General features: G+C 45.3%; 1 protein-coding gene across 2 annotated transcripts in view; it reads right to left on the bottom strand.

Moving 5' to 3' along the window:
- Positions 1 to 1,255: 1,255 nt before the first annotated feature.
- LOC143297729 (centrosomal protein of 290 kDa-like) overlaps positions 1,256 to 19,765 on the bottom strand; it is a 123,787-nt gene continuing 105,277 nt past the window's right edge. For both annotated transcript variants that reach the window (XM_076610165.1, XM_076610166.1), the window contains exons 50-58: positions 18,687 to 18,788; positions 16,761 to 16,925; positions 14,568 to 14,690; positions 13,822 to 14,049; positions 12,319 to 12,411; positions 10,633 to 10,709; positions 8,610 to 8,697; positions 5,976 to 6,101; positions 1,256 to 2,870 (exon numbers count right to left, since the gene is read on the bottom strand). In XM_076610165.1, the coding sequence (XP_076466280.1) occupies positions 2,706 to 2,870; positions 5,976 to 6,101; positions 8,610 to 8,697; positions 10,633 to 10,709; positions 12,319 to 12,411; positions 13,822 to 14,049; positions 14,568 to 14,690; positions 16,761 to 16,925; positions 18,687 to 18,788 (1,167 nt within the window). In that variant the 3' untranslated portion in view covers positions 1,256 to 2,705. The remainder of the gene's footprint in view (positions 2,871 to 5,975; positions 6,102 to 8,609; positions 8,698 to 10,632; positions 10,710 to 12,318; positions 12,412 to 13,821; positions 14,050 to 14,567; positions 14,691 to 16,760; positions 16,926 to 18,686; positions 18,789 to 19,765) is intronic.

Below are 19,765 nucleotides of genomic sequence, written 5' to 3'. Positions count from 1 at the left end.
GAGTATGCCGCAAGAACTGCCGTGGACCCACATTTAGGGCTTGTCTACCTAGAGTTTGAAGCCTAGATTCGGCAGACTGCGCGGAAGAAACCATCACTGGTTCAACGTGCAGAAAAGCGATTCTCAGCAATGCGGATTGGAACGCTAAATGGGCGCAGTGAGACGCATGCAGAACACTGCCAGCCATCCACTGCATCCTGACCTATCTCCAGCCGTCTTGTCTACGTCTTGCCACTGGGCCCAGATAGGCCGGGACAAGAGAGAGAGTCTGACGACCTGCACAACTCTCCCTCACTTTAATCCAAGTCAAGCACAAGTCATGACTTTAAACTACATCGCGCAGCACCTAAAGTCCTGTGGCGATGGGGGAGTGGCAAAGCTGTACGTACGGATACACTGCAGCTGTAGTCACATACCTGTACACAGGCGGCCCAGGGCATAAGGTCGCTCTCTACTGGACCGAGGCAGCAGTGGAGTTCTGCAGCGTGTATGGAGTGTATGGAGATGGGGAGAGATGTACAGTGTATAGAGATGGGGAGAGATGTACAGTGTATAGAGATGGGGAGAGATGTACAGTGCATAGAGATGTGGGAAGATGTACAATGCATAGATGGGGGAGATGCACAGTGCATAGAGATGTACAGTGCATAGAGATGGGGGAGATGTACAGAGATGGGGAAGATGTACCATGCATAGAGATGGGGGAGACGTACAGTGCATAGAGATGGGGGGGATGTACAGTGTACAGAGATGGGGAAGATGTACTGTGCATAGAGATGGGGGAGATGCACAGTGTATAGAGATGGATATAGATGTACTACATAGAGTTGGAAGAGATGTGCAGTGTATAAAGATAGGGAGAATTGTACAGTATACAAAGATGTACAGAGATGTACAATGTATAGCGATGGGAGATTTGTAGTTTATATAGATTGGGACAGCTGTACAATGTATATAGATGCACAGTGGACATAGATATGACTTGTACAGTGTATACAGATGTGAGTCTTGTCCTGTGTACAGAGATGGGAGAGATTACAGAAAAAATTTGGGAAAGATGCACAGTGCATAAGGATGTACATTGTATAGAGATCGTAGAGATGTACCATGTATAAAGAAGGGAGATGTACAGTGTATAGAGATGGGAGAGGTGCATGCAGAGATTCCCAGTGTATACTGATGTACAGTGGAAAGAGATGTACAGTGGAGAAGAACACTGAATTCACACCTCTGTGAAACAACTTCAGTGTACATAGCTAGTTATCTTTATTTGGGTATCACAAAGTCATAACCAATTTACTCAGATACAAATTGTCATGTATATGAGAATCATAATCAAGTAAACTAAAAAAAAACAAACATGAATCAAAAATGTTAATAAATTATCCTCTCTCCCCATCCAAAACAAAAAAAAAGGCATCAGTAGTCTTGACACCTCAGGGCACAAACCAAAGGACAGGCCTACACCCAACCCAGTTCAGACTGCATGGTATCATGTCGGCACATCATGCATTCTTTCATCTCTGTGGTGCACAGTCCAGCTGACCACATCGCCTGTCAGGGCTTAACACTGTTGACACTGGTCCCACAGGACCTCAGAAAAGAGAAGGAAATACAGGCACAAGTACGTTCATATTCATGCACATGAACCTAGGACATTCAAAATATTCAACACAGGATTAAAGAAACATGAACATAACTATACATAATAAACAAGATTATCCAATTACAACAACATGCGTGCTAACTTCCAAATAAAAAACAAGCACATCACATGTCCTGGGTGTAAACAGAATGCAACACAGGATAAGCAAGTTCAGGAAAAAACAAAAAACGAAACACATGTCTACTGACAGTTCCCTTGAACAGGGGACACGTCCACTGACGGTTCCCCAAGAACAGTACACACGTCTGACAGTTCGAACAGACACACAGTGCAGGCAGACAGACAAGGACAACGCAGAGCAGCGTCACTGGGTTGGGTGAAGACAAACCATCCAGTCTTTATTCTGAACCTGGCACTACGAGACAGCAGCGCCACAGAAAATAACGTCTGGCTTGCTCACAACAAACACTGACATGAAGGCTGACACACTAACACACATCAAATCAATGAGTTAACTATCAACAACACACAACGCCAATACATCACAGATAACTGTGCCCAAAAGTCACCATGACAGCGGACAAGACGCCGTGGACACAAGGGCAGTGGAGTTCAGGGGGCGTCGCCAACACACACACACAAAGAAACTGGACGGATTGTGTGGGAAGTGTTGGTTAGGGGGAAAAAACCAAAAAAAAACGGAGTGTTCCTGAGTGTCCATGCCCTGCACTTTGCACAGGAAACCTGGCCAGTCTCACAGTACATCAGTGCTAGGCCTTGGTGAAAAGACAGCACAGTCGATAACAGGGGTGTGGAGGGCGGCCGCATCAGCTGTACTGATCACGGATTAAAAGCAGGTGTTGTTCAGTCAAAATCCATGAAAGCAGGTGTTGTTCAGTCAATGCTGGGGGGGTGGGGGGTGGGCAGCATCAGTTGTACTGATCGCGGATTAAAAGCAGGTGTTGTTCAGTCAAAATCCATGAAAGCAGGTGTTGTTCAGTCAATGCCAGGGGGGGCAGCATCATCTGTACTGATCACGGATTGATAGCAGGTGTTGTTCAGTCAATGGCAGGGCGCGGGGGGAGGGGGGACAACAGCATCAGTTGATGCCAGGCACCCCTACAGAGACCCCAAACTGGCGGGCCAGAGTTCGAAGCTTGTCTTCCAGCAGGCTGCATCGCTCCACTGTCTGCTTGTAGTTGTACTTGAGGTCCTCTATCTCCTCAAAGAAGTCTGGCCCAAAGCTCTCCAGCTCTTTCTTCAGCTGAAATACACACACACACAAACACACACACAAGTTTTTCTGTTTCACTTCCAAGGAGGCGTCAAAATGTAAGGAATGATCCATGCACACTACGCCACATCAGCGTTAAAAAAAAAAAAGCACATACTTGACCAACACACTGTCAGGCCTTAAGAGCCTGTCCTAGGTTTGTGTCAAACATAATATAAAATGAAGTAAGTAAAGTAAACAAATATGTAAATAACTATGAAGAAAAAGAAGAAAGAGAGAGAGAGAGATACTAAGTAGGCAAATAAAATGAGAACAAAATTGGGCCACACTCAGCGAACCTGCACACACCTACAAAGCATGCACACTCACACAAGCGTGTAAATGCATGCACACATACGCACAGATACATAATGCACACACAACAATCTGCAGTGTCACAGACACCCAGGCCTATTCTTCAACTGACAAATGCTCCAAATCCGTAACTACCCATTACCGGAAATGCGCAAAATCCTTGCCATGTTGACATGCAACGTGTACATCTTTTATAACTAGATACAGACCTTCCAATGTCACAACACTTACATATGTAGATACAGACCTTCCAATGTCACAATACTTACATAAGTAGATACAGACCTTCCAATGTCACAATACTTACATAAGTAGATACAGACCTTCCAATGTCACAATACTTATATAAGTAGATACAGACCTTCCAATGTCACAATACTTATATAAGTAGATACAGACCTTCCAATGTCACAATACTTACATAAGTAGATACAGACCTTCCAATGTCACAATAATACTTACATAAGTAGATACAGACCTTCCAATGTCACAATACTTACATAAGTAGATACAGACCTTCCAATGTCACAATACTTACATAAGTAGATACAGACCTTCCAATGTCACAATACTTATATAAGTAGATACAGACCTTCCCATGTCACAATACTTACATAAGTAGATACAGAACTTCCAATGTCACAATACTTACATAAGTAGATACAGACCTTCCAATGTCACAATACTTACATAAGTAGATACAGACCTTCCAATGTCACAATACTTACATAAGTAGATACAGACCTTCCAATGTCACAATACTTACATAAGTAGATACAGACCTTCCAATGTCACAATACTTACATAAGCAGATACAGACCTTCCAATGTCACAATACTTACATAAGTAGATACAGACCTTCCAATGTCACAATACTTACATAAGTAGATACAGACCTTCCAATGTCACAATACTTACATAAGTAGATACAGACCTTCCAATGTCACAATACTTACATAAGTAGATACAGACCTTCCAATGTCACAATACTTACATAAGTAGATACAGACCTTCCAATGTCACAATACTTATATAAGCAGATACAGACCTTCCAATGTCACAAAATCACTTGAATGAACTGACACTGGAGCCAACAATTACTAGCTTTTTGAATGTTCCAGAGGTAACAATGTCATATATCAAATCATTACAATCCTCTGGCAGCTTCCTGGTCTTCTTTGAAATTTTCGCTGTGTTTACTGATGCCTGCACCTTCTCTTTTGGGATACAAAGATGGTGTGGTGAGCACTGACTGACACCTTAAACCTAAGATAAGATAAGATAAGAATAACTTTATTATCTCCAACTGGAGAAATTTGGTCAGGTGCATTATCACAACATAGACAAGTAAACAACATGGGGACCATAACTGTAAAAGTCAACAACAGCTTTTACGAATATTACGAAGATACAAATGTAAAAAATATCTTATACACCGTTTCATACATACATCCACACACTGCAGGTAATAACTAGTATTCTTAATGTAAAAACAGAAAGAATTAAGAAACATTATTTGAATATAATTATAAACATAGCCTACTATACTGCACATTGATTATAATAGACAGATAAGATAAGAATAAAGATACGTTACGGAAAACCGCAACCAGATAATCTAACAGAAGCAGTGAGCACTGTGAGTCACACCTTTAACCTAACAGGAAGCAGTAAGCACTGTGAGTCACACCTTTAACCTAACAGGAAGCAGTGAGCACTGTGAGTCACACCTTTAACCTAACAGGAAGCAGTGAGCACTGTGAGTCACACCTTTAACCTAACAGGAAGCAGTGAGCACTGTGACTCACACCTTTAACCTAACAGTAACAGTGAGCACTGTGAGTCACACCTTTAACCTAACAGAAGCAGTGAGCACTGTGACTCACACCTTTAACCTAACAGAAGCAGTGAGCACTGACTCACACCTTTAACCTAACAGAAGCAGTGAGCACTGTGACTGACACCTCTAACCTAACAGTAGCGGTGAGCACTGTGAGTCACACCTTTAACCTAACAGAAGCAGTGAGCACTGTGAGTCACACCTTTAACCTAACAGTAACAGTGAGCACTGTGAGTCACACCTTTAACCTAACAGAAGCAGTGAGCACTGTGACTCACACCTTTAACCTAACAGGAAGCAGTGAGCACTGTGAGTCACACCTTTAACCTAACAGTAACAGTGAGCACTGTGAGTCACACCTTTAACCTAACAGAAGCAGTGAGCATGACTGGCACCTTTAACCTAACAGAAGCAGTGAGCACTGTGACTCACACCTTTAACCTAACAGAAACAGTGAGCACTGTGAGTCACACCTTTAACCTAACGGAAGCAGTGAGCACTGTGACTCACACCTTTAACCTAACAGAAGCAGTGAGCACTGTGACTGACACCTCTAACCTAACAGTAGCGGTGAGCACTGTGAGTCACACCTCTAACCTAACAGTAGCGGTGAGCACTGTGACTCACACCTTTAACCTAACAGAAGCAGTGAGCATGACTGGCACCTTTAACCTAACAGGAAGCAGTGAGCACTGTGAGTCACACCTTTAACTTAACAGAAGCAGTGAGCACTGTGAGTCACACCTTTAACCTAATGGAAGCAGTGAACGCTGTGAGTCACACCTTTAACCTAACAGGAAGCAGTGAGCACTGTGACTCACACCTTTAACCTAACAGGAAGCAGTGAGCACTGTGACTCACACCTTTAACCTAACAGGAAGCAGTGAACACTGTGACTGACACCTTTAACCTAACAGGAAGCAGTGAGCATTGTGACTGACCCTGTCCACCTCCAGCTGCAGTTTGTGGTTGTCCAGTTTCAGGGACTTCACCTCCAGACGACACTCCACGTTCTCCTTGGCCATGTCCTCGTACTTCCTCGCCTTCATCAGCACCTCAGAGCTCACCTGTAACACACCCACTGTCACTACACACCTGTCACACATCCAGTGTCACCACACACCTGTCACACACCCAGAGACACCTATATACAATCATGTCACTACACACCTGTATACCTTCATATCACTATCACTACTACCCCTATGTACAACACACCTGTATACCCTCATGTCACTACACATCTGTATACCCTCATGTCACTACATATCTGTATACGCTCATGTCACTACACACCTGTATACCTTCATGTCACCATGCACCTGTATACCCTCATGTCACTACACACCCCAAAACGCTCATGTCACTGTACACCTGTATACCCTCATGTCACTACACACCTGAATTCCTTCATGTCACCATGCACCTGTATACCCTCATGTCACTACACACCCCAAAACGCTCATGTCACTGTACACCTGTATACCCTCATGTCACTACACACCTGAATTCCTTCATGTCACCATGCACCTGTATACCCTCATGTCACTACATATCTGTATACGCTCATGTCACTACACACCTGTATACCTTCATGTCACTACACACCTGTATACCCTCATGTCACTACACGCCTGTATACCCTCATGTCACTACACACCTGAATTCCTTCATGTCACCATGCACCTGTATACTCTCATGTCACTACACACCCCAAAACACTCATGTCACTGTACACCTGTATACCCTCATGTCACTACACACCTGTATACAATCATGTCACTACACACCTGTATACCCTCATGTCACTACACACCTGTCACTACACACCTGTATACAATCATGTCACTACCAGGGGTGCAAGTGGAAAAAAGTGGCAAGACTGAAGTCCGGTCTAGGGGGTCTGGAGGAGTGCTGTAAGCTCCCCCAGTGGGGTCCGGGGCGGAGCCCCGGCCGCCAACGCATTTTGTGCATTTTCCTGCTCTCTCAGGCCTCTCAGAGTGCCTTTCAAGAAGAAAATATTTATATTTTTGGCAAGGAAAATTTATGGATTTTAGGTAATGCTTTTAATGGACTAAGCACGTGCAATGCTGTGTGTCAGGTAATATGTTGCTGTTAGTCGGGACATGTGAAGGCTTTCTACAGCCTTTGTGTCTTTAGCTGAAGTCTTTATTAAGTCCACTAGGTCTTCAGAGAGACTGAATGGAAGGCAGTGTTCAGAGAGAAACAAACAAATTCTGATCTTAAGGTCCATGACTTTATCCGTCAAACTAGGACCAGCAAACAGAGGTTTTGCACAAGGCATTGTGGAGGTGTGCGAGTAGGAAGCGAGCTGTTGAAGATGGTCTGGATCCTCACTGTGTTTCACCAACGATCTCTTTCCGTTTTTTCCATAGTTCAGTTTTGTGTTGTTACAGCATTTGCAAATAGCCAAACCACTTGCGTCAATTTTCGCGCACCACATCGAGAATTTCCGTTTCAGTCTGTCTTCATGGTTGAGCCATTCATTTTTCCACTTGTTCTTACAATCTTTGTCGATTTCTCGAGCTTTTCTCTCGTCAGAAACTTCCAAAAACGGCATTCTGGCATGTGAAAAACTTGCAGTTTTGCTTCCCGCTACCCGAAGATTAAAGCAAAGATGCTTCCCTTCGCAAAGACAGAGCTTAGGCTAGCGCGGGAAGTGAAGCCAAACTGCTGGCCCTTGCATTTCAGAAAATAGAAAAACAGCAAATCAGATTCGAGAAGCTGACGATCACGCGGTAAGCACGCTGAAAGCACATGCTTAGAGTCACGTAGGCCAGCCACCTATACTGACGTTTCATTAAAAAAGTGATGCCTCCTTTGGTTGTGGGATATACCACTCTGTGTTTACTTTTCTCGAACGAAATAGGGGGTGAAACAGTAATGTCTCTCCTCCCCCTTTCATTTTTTGTCCGTCCCGGGGACGGACTGCTTCTATGATTTTCCGTCCTAGGCGATTTTTTTCTCTCAGTAAAATACAGAGTTTCAGGGCTAAGTAACAGTGTGTGTGTGTGTGTGTGTGTGTGTGTGTGTGTGTGTGTGTGTGTGTGTGTGTGTGTGTGTGTGTGTGTGTGTGCCTCTCTCTCTCTCACACACACACACACACACAGAGACACAGACACACACACACATTCTCTCTGTTCTCGCTTTCCAACGAACAGTCCCATCCGGATTCCAGCGGCAAAAATGGGAGTCGTACACAGCGCGCGCGGCCAGACACAGCTGGCGCTGGCTTCAGTTTAGCTAAGCACTGGTCAACCAGTCAAGAGAGTTCCATCTTCCGGTGAATAGTTCAGTATTCAAGTTCCGACCAAAACTTTCCCGGACCAAAAGCATAGGGACAAAAAAAAAAAAAAAAAAAAAAATCGAAATTTCATCAAGACGGAAATCCGTATGAGACGGAACCACTTGCACCCCTGCACTACACACCTGTATACCCTCATGTCACTACACACCTGTATACAATCATGTCACTACACACCTGTATACCCTCATGACAATATTTTTTTCTTTTACTTTTTTTGTTCTTCATATTGACGGACGTCCTGTATTACCTGTTCCCCTCCCCCGACCTGTTGCTGAGCCAGTCGAAGGTCACTGGTCAGTTCTTTCTTCTCGTTCTCCAGTCGCTCTATCTGAAGCCTGCACAGAAACCAGGTCACTGGTCAGTTCTTTCTTTGGGATATCATTATGACAGGAAGCGAAGAGTACAGCCTTGTCACGCAGTCCCAAACCAAAATGGACCTCCATAGCAACATTGCCATCGTCATCGTCCTTCATCATCATCAATATAAACAAAACAATCTCAAAGTCTGTGGCCTTTCATGCCCTGCTCTCATGGTGACCTGTCTCGACACCCCTCCACTTCTGTGCTTGGGGTGAGTCCTGTCAGTGTCTTCAGTGTGGGCAGATTCATGGGGGACTGTTTGAGGGACGTGGTGGTGGTCTCCACACTGGGAGGGACGCTCACTCAGTCTGGCTCCGTGACTAAGCCATTATTGTCGTTAGTAGGGGGCTTAGTAGGTGGTGTCCAAAGCACGCTGAATCAGAACAGGCACAACTGAACACCACCGAAGTGACTCAGCAGCAGTGCAGGGTCTCCTCTGGTGTGTGGCCTCCTGGCAACCTAACATCAATGGTTCCCTGTGGACTGACGATGCTGGAACTGTGACGGACAAACCTGGGTGTGGCCGTGTATGGAGGGATTTAAATGAGCGGCGTGGGAGTAATGCCACTGAAACGGTGCATGTGATGAGGCAGCAAAAAAAAACAAAAAACACACAAAAAAAGCCATCACAGCTGCTGTTTCTCTTCCTGCTGTCCCGTCATATCAACTGGTGGTGGCCTGGTGGTAACACCCTCGTCCAGAAATCATGTGAGGGTGGGTTCTGGTTCTGTATATAGACCTGCATTTTTACTCCCACCTCCACTGCATCTCCACTGGTGGTCTGGATGTTAGTCATTCAAGACAGACAAAAAAAAAAACAAGGTCCTGTCTGCAGCTTTCAGTTAGTGCACATAAAAGAACTCAAAGCAACAAAGGGTTGTCCCTGACAGAAAATCCATTTGGACAGCAGGTTGTACCACAATGTGGGGATGCACTCTCCCTGGGGAGAAATCTGTTATGACAAAAAGTAATGCAATACATCCACACTGTAAAATTTGTTATGACAAAAAGCAATACACACAATACACACAATACAATACATCCACATTGTAAAATTTGTTATGACAAAAAGCAATACAATACAATACATCCACACTGTAAAATTTGTTATGACAAAAAGTAATGCAATACAATACATCCACACTGTAAAATTTGTTATAACAAAAAGTAATGCAATACATCCAAACTGTAAAATTTGTTATGACAAAAAGCAATAAAATACATCCACACTGTGAATTTGCTATGACAAAAACTAATACAATACAATACAATACATACAATACAATACAGCCACATTATATAATTTGTTATGACAAAAACTAATACAATGCAATACAACAACATTATATAATTTGTTGTGACAAAAACTAATACAATATAATACAGCCACATTATATAATTTGTTATGACAAAAACTAATGTAATATAATACAGCCACACTATATAATTTGTGATGACAAAAACTAATACAATACAATACAACCACAATGTATAATCTGATATGACAAAAAGTAATAAAATGCATCCACAATGTATAATTTATTATGACAAAATGTAGTACAATGCATCCACAGTGTATAATTTGTTGTGACAAAAAGTATTACAATACATTCACATGGTATAATCTGACAAAAACTTATACAATACAATACATCCACACTGTATGTCCAGTGGACAAAAACTGTCTGGTGAAGAAACATTCCTTTGTAACTGCAAATGGTCCAGTATGCTCAGGTTTGTGACATGTGGACACATGCCAATGCACACATTCTACACATCTTCCACGTCAAAATACAAGCACACACACACACAATACACACACAACACACACACACACAATACACACACAACACAGGCGCACGCACGCACGCACACACACACACACACACACACACACACACACACATCACCTGGCCTGCTGCAGGTCCCTCATGATACTGGAGTCAGTCACCTGGCTGCCTGCAGGGAACCGCTCAAGTATGGCCAGCTGTCGACAATCAGCAATCATCAATCATCATTCAGCAATCATCATTCAGCAATCAACAATCATCATTCAGCAAGCATCATTCAGCAATCAACAATCATCATTCAGCAATCAACAATCATCATTCAGCAATCATCATTCAGCAACCAGCAATCACCATTCAGCAACCAGCAATCATCAATCACCATTCAGCAACTAGCAATCACCATTCAGCAATCAGCAATCATCATTCAGCAATCAACAATCATCATTCAGCAATCATCATTCAGCAATCATCAACCAGCAATCATCATTCAGCAATCAACAAATCTATTCCTTTGACTTCTGCTGGGACATGAAGGATAGATTTATGCATGGCTTCAGTTACAGAAAACATTAAAAGTCAGCTGAGCAAATTCATTTGCTGATTTAACATGTAATAATAATTATTAAAAAAAAATCTGAAAAGTCATTCTCACACATGTAAATTGATGATGAAATAAATGAAACAAAATAAAAACAAGAACGGATAACATTCTGTTGGCTTTACAACCTACAATCTGATTTAATGAACTGCCATCTACGGCTACAAACACCATGACATTATTTGATAAACTGCCGTCTGTAAACCACATGACCTTATCTAACATACTGCCATCTGTAAACCACATGACCTTGTCTAACAAACTACCTTCTGTAAACCACACGACCTAGAACATCTAACATGCTGCCATCTGTAAACCACATGACATTATCTAAAATACTGCCATCTGTAAATGGCATGACATTGCCTAACATACTACCATCTGTAAACCACATGACTTTTTCAAACATAGTGCCATCTGTAAGTGACATGACCTTATCTAACATACTGCCATCTGTAAACCACATGACCTTATCTAACACACTGCCATCTGTAAACCACATGACCTTGTCTAACATACTGACATCTGTAAACCACATGACCTAGTCTAACACACTGCCATCTATACACCAAATGACCTGGAACATCTAACACACTGCCATCTGTAAACACCATGACCTTATTCAACATACTGCCATCTGTCAGGTGTAAACCCCACGACCTTATTCAGCACACTGCCGTATGTAAACCCCACGACCTTATTCAGCACACTGCCGTATGTAAACCCCATGACCTTATTCAGCTCACTGCCGTATGTAAACCCCATGACCTTATTCAGCTCACTGCCGTATGTAAACCCCATGACCTTATTCAGCACACTGCCGTATGTAAACCCCATGACCTTATTCAGCACACTGCCGTATGTAAACCCCACGACCTTATTCAGCACACTGCCGTATGTAAACCCCATGACCTTATTCAGCTCACTGCTGTATGTAAACCTCACGACCTTATTCAGCACACTGCCGTATGTAAACCCCATGACCTTATTCAGCTCACTGCTGTATGTAAACCTCACAACCTTATTCAGCACACTGCCATATGTAAACCCCATGAACTTATTCAGCTCACTGCCGTATGTAAACCTCACGACCTTATTCAGCACACTGCTGTATGTAAACCCCATGACCTTATTCAGCACACTGCCGTATGTAAACCCCATGACCTTATTCAGCACACTCCCATCCTTATTCAGCACAATGCCCTCACCTTCTGTGCCAGCTGGTCTTTTTCATGGATCAGACTCTGCTCCCTCTCCGCAGCGTCCCTCAGCAAGGTCTTCATGTCAGACATCTGTTTGCTCTGCAAACCACACACACACACACTGTCCCTGTGTGTTTTATAACAACCACACACACACTGTCACTGTGTGTTTTATAACAACCACACACACACACTGTCACTGTGTGTTTTATAACAACCACACACACACACTGTCACTAAAAACAACCACACACACACACTGTCACTGTGTGTTTTATAACAACCACACACACACTGTCACTGTGTGTTTTATAACCACCACACACACACTGTCACTGTGTGTTTTATAACAACCACACACACACTGTCACTGTGTGTTTTATAACAACCACACACACACTGTCACTGTGTGTTTTATAACAACCACACACACACACTGTCACTGTGTGTTTTATAACAACCACACACACACTGTCACTGTGCGTTTTATAACAACCACACACGCACTGTCACTGTGCGTTTTATAACAACCACACACACACTGTCACTGTGCGTTTTATAACAACCACACACGCACTGTCACTGTGCGTTTTATAACAACCACACACACACTGTCACTGTGCGTTTTATAACAACCACACACGCACTGTCACTGTGCATTTTATAACAACCACACACGCACTGTCACTGTGCGTTTTATAACAACCACACACACACTGTTACTGACTCTTCCCTGTCCAACTCCCCCACCCCCACCCCCCAATCTGTGTAGCTGACAGTTCTTCCTTCTTTCCATTCCCACACACCCTCTCCCTACCCCCCATCTGACCTGTGTAGGTGACAATTCTTCCTTCCTTCCATTCCCACACACCCTCGCCCCCCCCGCTCCCCCCCCCCTGATCTGTGTGGGTGACAATTCTTCCTTCCTTCCATTCCCACACACCCTTTCCCACCCCTTCCCCCAACCTGTGTGGGTGACAGTTCTTCCATTCCCACACACCTCTCTTCCCCCTCCCCACCCCACCCCGATCTGTGTGGGTGACAATTCTTCCTTCCTTCCATTCCCACACATCCTTTCCCCCACCCTTCCCCCCAACCTGTATGGCTGACAGTTCTTCCATTCCCACACACCTCTCTTCCCCCTCCCCACCCCACCCCGATCTGTGTGGGTGACAATTCTTCCTTCCTTCCATTCCCACACATCCTTTCCCCCACCCTTCCCCCCAACCTGTATGGCTGACAGTTCTTCCATTCCCACACACCTCTCTTCCCCCTCCCCACCCCACCCCGATCTGTGTGGGTGACAATTCTTCCTTCCTTCCATTCCCACACATCCTTTCCCCCACCCTTCCCCCCAACCTGTATGGCTGACAGTTCTTCCATTCCCACACATCCTCGTTCCCTCCACCCACCCCTCTCCCACCCCCCAATCTGTGTGAGTGACAGTTCTTCCTTCCTTCCTTCTGTTCTCACACACCCTCTCTCCCTCCTCCCTGTTCAACCCCTGACCTTTTTGTCGCAGTCCTCCTCCAGGGCCTTGACCCTCTCCTCGTACATGCGGGTCTGGACGGCTGACTTCCAGTTGTGCTGGTCGTTGGCGATGGAGGTGGAGGAGGGCCGCTTGGCTGCCTCAATCTCCAGGCGGCTCCGCGTCTCCATCAGCTCTCGCTGGCCCTGCTCCCCCCGCACCTCCGCGTTCCGCAGCTGGATACGCAGCTTCTCGTTGCTCTCACGCTCCTGGGGAGGGGGGTGGGGGGCATGTCAACAGAGGTGTACAGTGTGTAGAAGTGGGGGAGAGGTGCACAGTGAAAAGATATGGAGGAGATGCACAGTGTATAGAGATGGAGAGAGATGCAGTGTATAGAGATGATGAGAGATGCACAGTGTACAGAGATGAGGAGAGATATATAAAACATTCATCGGCCGTTATTCACCGTCACATAACCACTTCATAAAACCTTCAATGGTCTTTATTCACCACTTCATGAAACATTCTTCAGTCCTTATTCCGCATGTACACGCTTATTCAAGTTGTCCTCACCCAGGTAACCACCTTGACAAGGCCCCTTTGTGGTCAGCAGGGCCATAACCACATGACTGGATTTCCTCACCCAGGTAACCACCCTGACAAGGCCCCTTTGAGGTCGGCAGGGCCATAACCACATGACTGGATTTCCTCACCCAGGTAACCACCCTGACAAGGCCCCTTTGAGGTCGGCAGGGCCATAACCACACGACCGCATTGGGTTCCTCACCTTGGCCAGGTCTTTGCGCATCTGTTCGTAGTCGTTCATCATCTTGGCCGTGCCTTTCTGCTGGGAGGTGTAGCGCTCGCTGAGGGTGGCCCCCATGTGTTGTCTCAGCTCCTCCACCTGGCTCTGACAGACACACACACACACACACACATATATACATACACACACAGACACACAGATGATGGTTCTGGACTTCAGAACAATTAGTTAGTCCCTCTGCACTCTGACTGAAGGACAGGACCGGGCCCCACACTCTCACGCCCAGCCCAAGACACGTGGATGTGAAATCACTGCCCCCGATGGCCCTGAAAGGCTGTGGGACCTTCAACTCTGATCAGTGATCAACCTACTGATGCTGGGTATCACTGGTGTGACACCACTGGACAATGGTAGTTCTTCTCTGTATCACTGTGTGACACAACTGGACAATGGTAGTTCTTCTCTGTATCACCGTGTGACACCACTGGACAATGGTAGTTCTGTATCACTGGTGTGACACAACTGGACAATGGTAGTTCTTCTCTGTATCACTGTGTGACACAACTGGACAATGGTAGTTCTTCTCTGTATCACCGTGTGACACAACTGGACAATGGTAGTTCTGTATCACTGGTGTGACACAACTGGACAATGGTAGTTCTTCTCTGTATCACCGTGTGACACAACTGGACAATGGTAGTTCTGTATCACCATGTGACACAACTGGACAATGGCAGTTCTCTGTATCACTGGTGCGACACAACAGGCCAATGGTGGTAGTTCTCTGTATCACTGTGTGACATGGTAGTCCTCTGTATCACTGTATGTAGTGGACAATGGTAGTTCTTCTCAGTATCACTGTGTGACACAACTGGACAATGGTAGTTCTGTATCAATGTGTGACACAACAGGACAATGGTAGCTCTGTATCAATGTGTGACACAACTGGACAATGGTAGTTCTGTATCACTGTGTGTACTGGACAATGGTAGTTTTCTCAGTATCACTGTGTGACACAACTGGTTAATGGTAGTTCTGTATCACTGTGTGACACAACTGGACAATGCCAGTTCTTCTCTGTATCACTGTGCGACACAACTGGACAATGGTAGCTCTGTATCACTGTGCGACACAACTGGACAATGGTAGTTCTGTATCACTGTGCGACACAACTGGACAATGGTAGTTCTGTATCACTGTGCGACACAACTGGACAATGGTAGTTCTGTATCACTGTGTGACACAACTGGACAATGGTAGTTCTGTATCACTGTGCGACACAACTGGACAATGGTAGTTCTGTATCACTGTGCGACACAACTGGACAATGGTAGTTCTGTATCACTGTGCGACACAACTGGATAATGGCAGTTCCTCATTCCCTCCACACACCCCTCTCAACTGTTTGACCACGACTGTGTGTGTGGATGTTTGAGTTATTTCTGCATGTGGCCCTGAACTCTTTTATTTTGTCTGGACCCCTGGCCACTTTGACCTGACTGTGCGTCTCCCGTGCCCTGTCTCTTCATCTGGACACCTCCAGGGTCACTGTCGAGGGAGACCACTGCTGCCTGTCTGTTTTCCTGGACACCTCCAGGGTCACTATCAAGGGAGACCACTGCTGTCTTGTCTCTTTATCAGGACACCTCCAGTGTCACTATCAAGGGAGACCACTGCTGTCTGTCTCTTCATCTGGACACCTCCAGGGTCACTATCAAGGGAGACCACTGCTGTCTGTCTCTTCATCTGGACACCTCCAGGGTCACCATCAAGGGAGACCACTGCTGTCTGTCTCTTTATCAGGACACCTCCAGTGTCACTATCAAGGGAGACCACTGCTGTCTGTTTTCCTGGACTCCTCCAGGGTCACTGTCAAGGAAGACCACTGCTGCCTGTCTCTTCATCTGGACACCTCCAGGGTCATAATCAAGGGAGACCTACCCTTCCCATGTCCCAGACTCACTTTAAGAAAACTCACCACCACCCACACCACCCACCACCCTTCCCATGTCCCAGACACACTTTCAGAAAACTCTAACCAACCCCCCTTTTAGAAAACTCTAACCACCACCACCACCACCACTCTTCCCATGTCCCTGACTCACTTTCAGAAAACTCCTCTCAACCCCCGCGCCCCCCACCCCATCCCCCTCAACTCACTTTCAGAAAATTCCTCTCACCATCCCCACCACCCTTCCCATGTCCCAGACTCACTTTCAGTCCTTCGTTTTCCTTTTTGAGCAGCGCCATCTGTTCGGAGGTGACGACCCCTGGCGCCTTCTTCAGCTTCTCGTTCTCCTGCTGCACACGCTCCACCACCTTCTTCAGCAGGGCGATCGTCTTCTCCAGCTCCCTCGTGCTCTTCCCGCTCTCCCCAAACTGCAACGCCACCTCCCATCATGGCAACACCACCACTCTTCACAGCAACACCACCACTCTTCATCTTTTCATAGCAACACCACCACTCTTCATAGCAACACCATCGCTCTTCATAGCAACACCACCACTCTTCATAGCAACACCACAACTCACTCTTCATAGCAATACTACCACTCTTCATAGCAACACCACCGCTCTTCATAGCAACACCACAAGCAACACCACCACTCTTCATAGCAACACCACCACTCTTCACTGCAACACCACCACTCTTCATAGCAACACCACCACTCTTCACTGCAACACCACCACTCTTCATAGCAACACCACAAGCAACTCCACCACTCTTCATCGCAACACCACCGCTCTTCATAGCAACACCACAAGCAACACCACCACTCTTCACAGCAACACCACAAGCAACACAACCACTCTTCATAGCAACACCACCACTCTTCATTGCAACACCACCACTCTTCATACCAACACCACAAGCAACACCACCACTCTTCATAGCAACACCACAAGCAACACCACCACTCTTCATCGCAACACCACCGCTCTTCATAGCAACACCACAAGCAACACCACCACTCTTCATAGCAACACCACAAGCAACTCCACCACTCTTCATAGCAACACGACCACTCTTCATAGCAACACCACCAGCAACACCACTACTCTTCATAGCGACCATCATAACACCACCACCAGCAACACCACCACCCATCATAGCAACACCACCATTCACTCTTCATGGCAAGATCACCAAAGCAACACCACCAATCCTCATAGCAACATCACCACTCCTCATAGCAGCAACACCACCACTCCCCATAGCAACACCACCACTAACTATTCTACCTGTCAAGAGTCTGGCACTTCTACCTGTCTTTCCCTTTATTATCTTTTTATCCATTTCATTACTGTTCATTTTATTTCACTATTTCATATCGTTAAAATTTTAAACAAAGCTAGGGTTGGTTCTCAAGGCCTGACCACCATGTTGGGTTCATGCTTAAGTCAGGCATCTGCCTTAAACCCCTTGGAACAGACACTGAACTGTGTGCCATAAACCCCTTGGAACAGTCACTGAACTGTGTGCCATAAACCCCTTGGAACAGACACTGAACTGTGTGCCATAAACCCCTTGGAACAGACACTGAACAGTGTGCCATAAACCCCTTGGAACAGACACTGAACAGTGTGCATAAACCCCTTGGAACAGACACTGAACAGTGTGCCATAAACCCCTTGGAACAGTCAATGAACTGTGTGCCATAAACCCCTTGGAACAGTCACTGAACTGTGTGCCATAAACCCCTTGGAACAGACACTGAACAGTGTGCCATAAACACCTTGGAACAGTCACTGACCTGTGTGCCATAAACCCCTTGGAACAGACACTGAACTGTGTGCCATAAACCCCTTGGAACAGACACTGAACAGTGTGCCATAAACCCCTTGGAACAGACACTGAACAGTGTGCCATAAACCCCTTGAAACAGTCACTGAACTGTGTGCCATAAACCCCTTGGAACAGTCACTGAACTGTGTGCCATAAACCCCTTGGAACAGTCACTGAACTGTGTGCCATAAACCCCTTGGAACAGACACTGAACTGTGTGCCATAAACCCCTTGGAACAGTCACTGAACTGTGTGCCATAAACCCCTTGGAACAATCACTGAACTGTGTGCCATAAACCCCTTGGAACAGTCACTGAACTGTGTGCCATAAACCCCTTGGAGCAGTCACTGACCCGTCTGATGCTGGAGGCAGCAGACCTGGCCGAGTCCCCTGACAGCTGAGAGTTCTCATGTTTCAGTGCTTCCACGTACTTCTGCAGGTCTGAGATCCGCTCCTGTCGTACACATAGAACATCACATCGTCATCATCCTGTCACACACATAGAACAAAACATCACCATTCTGTCACACACACAGAACAACACATCACCATTGTCACACACATAGAACATCACATCATCATCATCCTGTCACACACATAGAACATCACATCATCATCATCCTGTCACACACATAGAACATCACATCGTCGTCATCATCTTGTCACACACATAGAACATCACATCGTCGTCATCATCTTGTCACACACATAGAACATCACATCATCGTCATCATCTTGTCACACACACATAGAACATCACATCATCATAATCCTGTCATACACATAGAACATCACATCATCATCATCCTGTCATACACATAGAACATCACATCATCATCCTGTCACACACATAGAACATCACATCGTCATCATCATCTTGTCACACACATAGAACATCACATCGTCATCATCATCCTGTCACACATAGAACACATCATCATCCTGTCACACAAACAGAACATCACATCATCATCCTGTCACACACATAGAACATCACATCATCATCCTGTCACAGACATAGAACATCACATCATCATCCTGTCACAGACACAGAACATCACATCATCATCCTGTCACACACATAGAACATCACATCATCATCCTGTCACACACAAAGAACATCACATCATCATCCTGTCACACACATAGAACATCACATCATCATCCTGTCACACACAAAGAACATCACATCATCATCCTGTCACACACACAGAACATCACACCATCATCATCCTGTCACACTCACATAGAACATCATCCTGTCACACACACAGAACATCACACCATCATCATCCTGTCACACTCACATAGAACATCACACCACCATCATCATCCTGTCACACTCACATAGAACATCACACCATCATCCTGTCAAACACATAGAACATCACATCATCATCATCCTGTCACACACATAGAACATCACATCGT

The sequence above is a fragment of the Babylonia areolata genome, chromosome 23 (genome assembly GCF_041734735.1).
Source record: "Babylonia areolata isolate BAREFJ2019XMU chromosome 23, ASM4173473v1, whole genome shotgun sequence".
Classification (NCBI taxonomy): Eukaryota; Metazoa; Mollusca; class Gastropoda; order Neogastropoda; family Buccinidae; genus Babylonia; species Babylonia areolata.
The sequence above is the reverse complement of the archived record's forward strand: the minus strand, read 5'-3'. Positions and strand labels throughout refer to the sequence as shown.